This window comes from Acyrthosiphon pisum, chromosome A1, assembly GCF_005508785.2.
Source record: "Acyrthosiphon pisum isolate AL4f chromosome A1, pea_aphid_22Mar2018_4r6ur, whole genome shotgun sequence".
NCBI classification, from domain to species: domain Eukaryota; kingdom Metazoa; phylum Arthropoda; class Insecta; order Hemiptera; family Aphididae; genus Acyrthosiphon; species Acyrthosiphon pisum.
Genome location: NC_042494.1, coordinates 35,975,102 through 35,985,564, shown reverse-complemented (window position 1 = coordinate 35,985,564; position 10,463 = coordinate 35,975,102). Strand labels below are relative to the sequence as shown.

Genomic DNA, 10,463 nt, shown 5'->3' with positions numbered 1-10,463 from the left:
ATTTTTGACTTTAAATGCTTATAAAAAAAAACTGTGACAGAAGGATTTTTAGTATTTTTCATCTGCCTTTGAAACAATATACTTGGAGCCTTCTATTAAATTTTAAAGCTTTTTTGATCAACAAATACAATTTTATTGATATTTTTAGAAAAAAAACTAAAAAAAAATGAAACCTGACAATGTCCGTAAAGAGCTCAAAATAAGCCAAAATATTTTGAAAATATTATGGTGTATAGAAAATGCTAATATAAAAATTCAGTCAAAATATCATGTATCTACGGTCATTTTTTTTAAAGTTATACCAAAAACCAAATTCAATTTTGTGAAAAATCGATTTTGCGTCAAAATTCCCGTTTTTCCTTAATTTTTCTTGACGCTTTTAAAAATTACTGGGAATTTTAAATTTTGACCTCCCCAATGCATCAACGATATTCACATATTTTCGTGTCTGTGTACACGATAAGTAGTCGAAATAATGCTTCGATTTTCAACTTCAGTAGGTATCTTGTTCGATTGGAAAGTGAATATTAATGAATTAATAATTCCAACTTTCAACTTACACGGAATTTTGACTTAACAATACATTTCTGTTTAAAAATTTGAAATTTTTTTGAAGTTTTTACTGATATTTATCTTTCCAATTTTTAAACGAGTTGTTAAATCGAAATTTGGAGTTATTAAATAGAAATTCTGAGAGAAAATTTTTTCTATGTGGCACTACCATTGAACAATATTATAAATTGTTCTGTGCTCCAGTCAAGGGTGGATAGGTAGTATTTATGTTACAGGTAAATATTTGAAAGGGCCGCCAAACTGAAAAAAAAAATTTGATAATTAGATACCTATTCAATCCAACATCTTTACCTATGAATACAATGTTTCGTGCGAAAACGTATTTTTAGTATATTGATCAATAAATGAAAACAATGAAATTAGCCCTTTATAAAACTTAACAATGTTAAATAATTAATATAAGATACAATAAAAGTGAAAAATAAAACAACTAATTATACTTGTATTTATTATTAATTACAAAATTATGTTTTTATTGGTTTAAATTGTTTTTTTTTTTTTTAAATGTCTTTATTTTGTATTTTTTTCATAAATATGTACAAAAGATATGGTATTAGTGGATTTAATACATTTTAGATTCTGAGTGGAACGATGAATGTATTGTCAAAATGTCGAGTTTTAAATCGAATATTCAGTGGTAATATTATTTTCTATGTGACACTACTGCGTTTCCGTAATTTCATCTATTCACTCCATAAGAACATTTTTGTTAATAACAAAGAAACATTTTTTTTTTTTAATTTCATTTAGTTAATTTTTAATCCTCGTAAAACAATGCATACACCACCTTAGATTTTGTATAGAATATAAAAATGATATATTTTCTGATTTTCATAGATACAGTTCATACATATTATTTATTTATTTTTATTAAAAGAAAAACAAATATAAGTAATTTACCTTACATATAAAATATATTACTGACAATACCAAACAATACTTTCATTGTAATATAATACTTAGATCAGGGTGGTCCAACTTTTTATAGTGGGCGGGCCAATTTACACATTCATAAATACACTGGGGGCCGCCTAAAGAAAAAAAAAATCTCTCACCACGAGAATTCGGATTCACTGTGGCTAATATACAAACACGATACTTACACACGTATGTAACAAGCTGAATTTAATTATGGTTTTGTATACTACGTTTCATAGTTTTTTTTTCTGAAAAATGTTATTTTTATAATTTGTCTTCTAGGGTTCACGGGATGCTTCTACTGGATGACTTCCCCCTCCTGTCAATCACATCACGTCAAATTTACTTATTGTATAACAATATGTAAATAAAAATATTTGTTCAATAAAAAAAAAAAACTAAGGGCTGTGGGTTGGACCACCCTGACATAGATAATACTTTTTGGATTTCTTGTTGTTTAATGAAAAATATACTCTTAATTTATATAATAACAAGAAATAAATCTTATTTTATTCAATACAAAAATGTATAAAAATTTTTAAAAAAAAACCAGTTACAAAATATTGCTTTGTTCATTTAACTTGTCCAACTTGGCACAATTTGTTTAAATATCCACTGTTGATTAGCATTATTAGAATCACACGGCATTAATATTACTTGATCGGATGATGGATGAACACTAAGACACTTCCTTGTTATTGAATGTAGTAACAACTTGTTAGTCTAAAAAGTAAATTGATGTATTAGTTATAATATATATTACTTAATTTATTGTTAATCGCTTTGGAGTATATAATAGTTTGTCACATCATGGATTTTTTTACCTCAATGACGCAATATAGATTTAAAACAAAAATTATTTTATTTTATTCACAATAGTAATTTTTATAAATAAAAACCAATATATTTATTTATTATAAGATAAATACACAATAAATTACATAAGATAACAATGGGAACGTAGATCACAATTGATTGGCAAACTTAAGCATCCTGTACATGGGGTGATTGTGGCTGAAGGAAGTGGACTGAGTTGGAAAGTAAAAAGGAGCGTGATTTCGAACATTGTGAGAGGGGACTTTAAATAGGATTTTCCATAGTAGGTCAGGACGTCAGGTGAGTCGATAGAGTTGTCAAGAAGAGCATGAATGAACTATAAATCAATACAATTTATGGTATATTTAGAAAATGGTTAATATCAGAATAGTTATAATTAGGAGATGGTAATTTAAGAATAAAAGCAGCGTAGGAAAGAAATTTATACTGAACTCGCTCAAGATGTAACTGATCCTTAGAAAGGTATTGGTGCCAGACAACAACCCCATATTCTAAATGGATCTAACAAGAGCAAAATACAAAGAACAGAGACAGATAGGTGACGAAAAAAGCTTGGTATTATGTTTAATAAAACCTAAAACCTTATTAGCTCAACCCGTAATAATATCAATGTGATGGCTAAAAGAGAGAATGGAAGAGTAATAAATACCAAGATCTTTTATAATAGATACACGTTGCAGCAGAATGTTGTTAAGCATGTAGGAGTGATGAATAGGATTTTGTGATCTAGAGAAGGAGATGACATTACACTTCCTAATATTAAGAGAGAGGCCTAGGGTGGATACCCAATGATTAAATTGATTAAGTTCATTTAATAATAGTCGACAGTCAGAATGGGCTTCAATTTTATGTCATCAGCATAGAGAAGGAAATGAGCCTTTTTGGGGAAACTGGAAATTGGGTCAACATAAAGGCAAAACAATAGAGGACTCAAGTGACTACCCTGTGGAAAACCAGAAGTGACATCAGATAAGCTAGATGAAACACCATTTAACTTAACTAACTGTTTACGGTTGGATAGGTATGAATGGAACAAGGAAAGAACAGGATCCCCAACACCAATATGGTCAAGTTCTTTAATAAGTAACATATGAAGAACAATATGAAGAACAGTGTCAAAAGCTTTTGAAAAATCGGTAAAGGTGACATCAACCTTAACTAATGCAGTCATAAATAAAGGAAAAGATAGAAACGCTACAGGAAATAGTACTTCTCCCAGTAAGAAACCGTGTTCTTGAGGAATAAGAATATGATTTAAGTTAGGTCCCAAATAGTTGAATAATGATAGATTTAAATATCTTAGCCATGTGAGGTGATATGGAGATTGGACGATGGATGATATGTTTGCCTGCTTAGATCACGAAAATATTTCCAAAAATCAGGAGGCGATTGAAATAACTGGGTCTGAGTAGTATTAATATTAGCATAATAGTTAAGCTTAGAAAGGCATTTGCACTTAACTCTTAATTCTGAGGATTTGCAGTAATCACAAGGGAAGGAAGTTCTTTTAAATAATCAATGTGCCATTTTTTTTTATAAATTACATTTTTTAAATCTTTAGAGACCCAATGAGGAACTGACGAGGTTTTATAGATTTTGAGAGGAATAAAGGAATTAATACAATGCAATAAGGCATCATTAAAAAAGTGGCACTATCATTTGCACTGTATGGAGGAAAGGTATCATTCCAATTGAAAGACAGATAAAACTAAATGATGTTCAGATAATTAGCATTCTTGAAATCTATGCATAATAAGTAGGAACAATAATTTTTAGTGACTGGAATAGTTGAATTGAGAAGTGTCACTCGATAGATTAAACTAGTAAATCTCTAGGGCAGGTTCTTTTGATACATATCTAAGGGTTATCAGAGATTGTGCGGGAGCATAGTCAATTAATAAGTGGGTTAACTTGGAATGAAAAAAAATAGTATTATTTTGTTATGCGTTTGAAATTTGAATCTTTAAATTATTTAAGAGATTATTATTTTTAATGAACCAAGGAACAAAGCAAACTGATTGGAAGGCCTGAATAGTTCTCAAATGAGAATATTTGACAGAGCCCAATATCTGGACGCCATAAGACCACACTAGTCTGATAATAGTTTATTACTGAAGGATATCTTTTATAGGAAAAGTGGTCAGAATAGGTTGATTCTTTTAATTTTAAGAGGATGTTAACCGTCAGTGCACCATTTATTTTCTCTCTCTTACCCACGAGTAACATAGCAAATTAACGTTTAGTAGAAGCAAACCATGTGTTGTTACTTTTAACTGTTAATATTAAGGTGAGTTTACCTATTATCACATATTAACTTTAAGTTAATAACATTACCTGTGTCCCTCAGTGGATATTTTACAATATTTTAATTTGTATACAATTTATGTGTTTTTAAATTGTAATAATTTACAAGCTCATTTAAATTAACATATCATAAAATATCCAACACAGATAATATTCTCAGCTTAAAGTATGATAATAATTATAAATTAATGAATTTATCTCAAATTATAAAAACATGAAATAAATTGTGGTTATAATTATTACTAGATAGTAGATTATGTTAAAGCATGCAGCAACAAATTGAAAATAAAATAATAATAAGTTTTTTTTTCTTTTATCAATTTTTAATTGAATAAGTTACTATCAAAATGTAAATGTATATACAAATGTAAAACTTATGGTCTTATTAGTCATAAATTTATAATTGCAAGACCAATAAAAAAAAAAAAAAAAATTATAGAAAATAAACACATTTAATTCTTTTTGCAATAATTTTTCAATTACTTAAATAAATGGTTGTAAAAATACAATTTAAAAAAATTATGTACTTATGAGTCAATATTGTTTTTAGTCTTAAAGGGAACCAAATAAATATGTTATTATATTATATATATTTTAAATTTATACATTATACTTACGGATTCATATTGCCATGGCCCATCAACAGTTCCTAATGGACATACAACTAATTTTACATTTTGTCGATCAGCAAAAATACAACGTTCACCAACACTAAGCTGTCCTTTTGTATTCAATCTAAAAAGCTATAGCAAATTAAAAAAAAATTTTATTAGTGTATAATTAAATAAATTATTTTTCACTTTTGATATTTTAACATAAGGTACAAAAAGGAATAAATTAATTTATTTTACAGAAATCAATGGTATCTTAAGTGAATTGAATATTTCATAGGATAAATTAAAGAATAACTAAAAAATGGTTTAATATGAAAGAGTTACAATACATTTATATACAAAAAAATACTATAATCACTTTTACTACAGTTCTACAATCTACTGTTTCAATGTAAACCAACTAAATAAATGTACTTTATGGTTTGTTGGCCAAAGTCACAAGTGACAGTGACAGTGGCTTTCTATGAAATAATGTAAAGACCAATTAGAAATGTGTGGAAATACTAAAGTAGATTTAAACAATAGCTACTTGTATGAATTACGTGTAGTCTAAAAAGAGAAACATAAAAATGTTAGGTAGTTATAACTTAAGCCACAAATACCAGCCAACATAAAATATAAGTATAAATCTTCTGTATTTACTAGTACAATAAGTGGTAAGAAATATTTGGTACAGAAAATAGATAATTGACAAAGTTTGTTCTAAAAGTAAAAAAACTCCACAAAATAATACGTCTATCAATACTATCTACCAGCTACTTGTATTATCAGATAATTTATATTTTATGAGAGTTTCAAGATTATCGACACACACAATTCTTTCAGATTTTTTTGTACAACAATAACTATTTTATTTTATAGTAAAAATGCTTTTTCGTAATTTACAACAGCATACACACAATATCTTTTTACCCTTTCTATTTTAAATAATTATATTTTATGCATGTGAAACATTAAAATTTTAAATGTGTGTATTTTTGTGTTACCTGATAAAATATTCATATTTTATAGTATTATAGTGTATAACAGGAAATTTATTATTTTAAATAAATGAAGTGTATGCGTTTTGCTCATAAATAATAATCAACCAATGAAAGATAATAATAACACATTATTTAAAAATGTAACTTATATTGAGAAAAGATTAAGCATCCTAAAATAAATATATATATATTTTATTATAACAGTATCATATATACAAACATACTATTATTATAAGATTAAATTATTTTATATGCGGTGACAGTATGAAATATTTAACATCATAAACATTCTAGATTATTTTAATTTTTTACCTGATTATTTCCTTGTCCGTGACATAACTCTAAACCTACTAATGATGGTGGTTGATGACCTCTGGTATCTAGGCAAGTTGTTTTGCCGATATTTCGTAACTAAATTTAAAATTAGTGTTAAGGTTAAATAGTTTATATGTAATCAAATAAATAACTTACTTCCCCCCAGTATAGATTTGGGGGAAGTTCAGGAAACTTTGTATACACATCATATGCAACATTTTCCATGAACCATGAAAAATCTTTGCATTGCAGTTTATCCTTCAATTCCAATTGTTTGGATATATCACCCATGTCCAAGTAGCGCGCTAATGGTTCACGAGTATAAAAGAATTCTTTATGTTTATTATCAAACCATGTCTCAATTACACGTTTGTAATTCTAAAACATTAAATACAATATAAAAAAAATAATTTTTAAAAATATAAATGATAAGTAATATTTAATACATACATATGTTATCAAAGGTCCTTTGACCTTTTTGCCAAGTTCTCCAAAATTATATGGCATAAATCCACGGTAAACATGTCCAACTCGGGAACAAGGGACCCATTCAATGCTACCACCACACTGCCAAATCTAATAATAAAACTTATTTAATACTTATAACTTTATAAGCATTCAATAATAGAAAATTATACTTTAACTGTTAACTTTAAATTAAAAAATAGGTATGTGATGATCTTTTTTTATGAATAAAGCTAAATTAAAAATTTTGTTAATATATTAAGTATAACATAAACTTTACTTTAAACGACAATTCAAAATTTTCTCCTCCCCAGACAAGTAACCCAGGATCATATGCTCCAAGTTCTAGAAAATAATTTCTATCAATGGCAAAAAGACCACCTGCGTGAGTTGGCGACCTTGAAATAATTTAATAAGTATGAATTATTAATTTGAAATTTTATTTTATATTTATGCATATAGAAATTAAAAATGAATAAATATTACTTATAAGGTTCACTTTTGTAAATTCTTTTTCGTTCTTCTTGAGCAGGTATTTCAATTTCTTTATACAGCATACCCCATTCAAATATACCACGGAATAAATGATCTTTTTCGTAAACTGGACGATACTCCCAAGTATTATGATCAATTCCATCAATCACAGGAACTGTCATAATTTTTCTAGTAAAAAAAAAAATAATAATAACAAAAAGTAATCTTAAATTGTATGTATAAATAAAACAGGAATGGAAAACGTTTTTAAAAAAACGTTATTAAACGGAAAAAAACAAAAAACAAAAATAATTAATAAAACAAAAACAAAAAAACAAAAACCAAAAACTACTGAAAAACGATAACAAAAAATCCCAAAAACCGAAAAAAATTTAATAACGAAATCAAAAACAAAAACAAATTATAGTATTATACATAATAATATTTATATCACGAAAAAAAAAATTTCAGTTAAGTCTTTACTTTTTAATTTACCAATAATGCAGTTTCAAAATTTAAAAACATTTTAGTTTGAAATCAGAAATTTTAAATTTTAAATTTATATATAAATTATAATTTTGATTTAAAATTTAAATATTAAGAATAATTGTTAACTTTTAAATGATTTTCTATATTGCGCGTTACTATTATAAAAAAATAAAAACAATATTATCAAAAACGTTATTTGGAAACAATAGGAAATTAACGTTTTTAAAAATGTTAATCAAAAACAATATGGAAAAATAACGTTTTTAAAAACGTTAATCAAAAACAATATAGAAAAATAATGTTTTTAAAAACGTTAAACAAAAACTATATTTTTTAAATCAATAAACAAAAACGAAAACGAAAAAATTAAAAACGTTTTCCATCCCTGAAATAAAAGCTAAAATAGTTTGTACCTATCTCGGGCAATTGGTGCAATTAATGGTGGTAACCAATTGTATCCAACTTCACAATGAGCATCTAAGAATAAAATTACTTCCCCCCTAGCATTTGAAGCACCCTTTGATCGTGTTCTTATCAATCCTTCGCGTTCAGAATTTCTAATTAATCTTACTTTACCATTAAACTTTTCAATATAATATTCTAGTTTCTTTTTTAAATTTTCTGAAAATAATTTTAATTTAAAAATGAATCAGTTTTTTTATTAATTTTCTTAATAGTTTGATTTAAAATCAAATCACCTTTACTACTAAAGTCATCAACCAAAAGTATTTCTTCCAAAAATTGAGGTGGAGTTCTATTAAGAATACTGTGGACAGTTCTCAATAAAGATGACCAACCTTCATTATGAAATACTATTATTACACTAGTACGTGGTAATTGTTCTGGATAAGTCCAATATTTACACCTGTGGAATTTAATTAATAAAGTAAAAGTTTGAATACAATTATATATAATTTAATATTACTCCTCCTCGCGGTGATCTGGAATTGATCTATTTAGAGAGATATCGTCTGAGCAAGCCATGTTCATGCCATATTCGGATAGGGACTGCAATGCTTCATTTTCTCTATCACTTGGTACATGGTGAGCTTTACCTTTTTCCCCAGGACCCGGTTTATTAGTAGAAGTAGAATACTCAAAATTACCAAAAATTTGATCACGATAAATTGGTACCTAAAAAAGGATAAAATTCTTAATGAATATTACTTACATAAACAAACCTAAAAATTACAAATATAAGTTCTTACCTGATTTGAAAATCTAGAATGTTTAGGAAGTGTTGATTCATGTGAGTTTTGTATACTTTCTGAGCGTTTATATAAAGCCAATAGTAATAGTAAGATAATAAAAGTTCCAATACTAATTTTGGCAAATTTATTGCGCTTTAACTGAATAATTCTAAATCTTAAAGACATTTTTGATTTTAGAAAATGAATACCTAAGATAAAAATATATGATTAATTGTATGTAATATTAGATGTATATGTTTAAATTTTAAGCATTTGTTTTGTGACATAAAATGGTAATTCTGTAGTGTTTATACTTGTCTTATGTATTTTATAGAATAATTATCACTTTAAATATTAATAGGACATTATTAGTATTTATTTACTTACATTAGCAGTATAAAAATATGTAAAAATGGTGTAATAATATTGTTAAGTAGTTAAGTCCGGGTGTTATATAATCCACTGCAAATCGCATTAACGTGTGCAATAATGGGAAGATGACATTATACCAGAGAATATAGGAGAATTTTTACATGTTTAGGTATGTTGATTGTTGACGTATTAAATTTTAAATTTTATGGTTTTTGTTTGCGTGATAATGCAATTGATGATAAGAAAAAAACTATCAATATTAAAAGATACACGTCGTAACCATAGATAGATTATTATCTATGCTCGTAACCACAGAACAATAACCATAGATTCCGTGTTATCTAATATGGTCATAGCCCCGATAGATAATATCTTTTGGTTCGTGACCACGATTAAAGATATAATGGTTACCCGACGGACTATGTTACAAGCAATGGCAATTGAAATTACTTTCAGAATCAGCTGTTGAACTAACTTAGTGCGCGCTCTATAATACTAATATGAGATAATATTATTATATTAATATAGTATAATAGTACATAAATATTCCACTGCTGTCAAGAGCGCTGCAGAATTGTTCTTATTATGAGAGTAATATTAAAGACAACTATTCCATGCTCGTTGGGCAACCACTTAGATCATATACAATGGATGGAGTCATATTACGCATATTAGCATATTAGCATATTACGCGTATAAAATGTGTTGAAGCCAACATAACTATAGGGACTATAGGACCTGTGACATCTGCGCTTGCGCGACTGTTTATCTTAACTGCGCGTCTGCAGCACTTTGCGCCAAACATTAATGATAAGAGACCAAGCGCATGCGCATATCACTGAGGTCCTACAGTTTTGTTGGCTTCATAAATTGTTCGTATGACTCTATCCATTGTATATGATCTAAGGGCAACCATTATATCTTTAATC

At 27.2% G+C, this 10,463-nt stretch overlaps 1 protein-coding gene across 1 annotated transcript; it reads right to left on the bottom strand.

The window, feature by feature from the left end:
* Positions 1-1,420: 1,420 nt before the first annotated feature.
* On the bottom strand, positions 1,421-9,753 carry LOC100164321 (N-acetylgalactosaminyltransferase 7). The gene is made up of 12 exons (XM_001951115.5): positions 9,550-9,753; positions 9,181-9,371; positions 8,898-9,106; positions 8,671-8,837; positions 8,386-8,593; positions 7,496-7,672; positions 7,290-7,407; positions 6,995-7,120; positions 6,701-6,922; positions 6,542-6,640; positions 5,250-5,375; positions 1,421-2,214 (listed from the first exon to the last, which is right to left on the bottom strand). The coding sequence occupies exons 2-12, from the start codon at positions 9,346-9,348 to the stop codon at positions 2,068-2,070; spliced, it is 1,767 nt and encodes a 588-aa protein (XP_001951150.1). The 5' UTR covers positions 9,349-9,371; positions 9,550-9,753; the 3' UTR covers positions 1,421-2,067.
* Between the last annotated feature and the right edge of the window lie 710 nt (positions 9,754-10,463).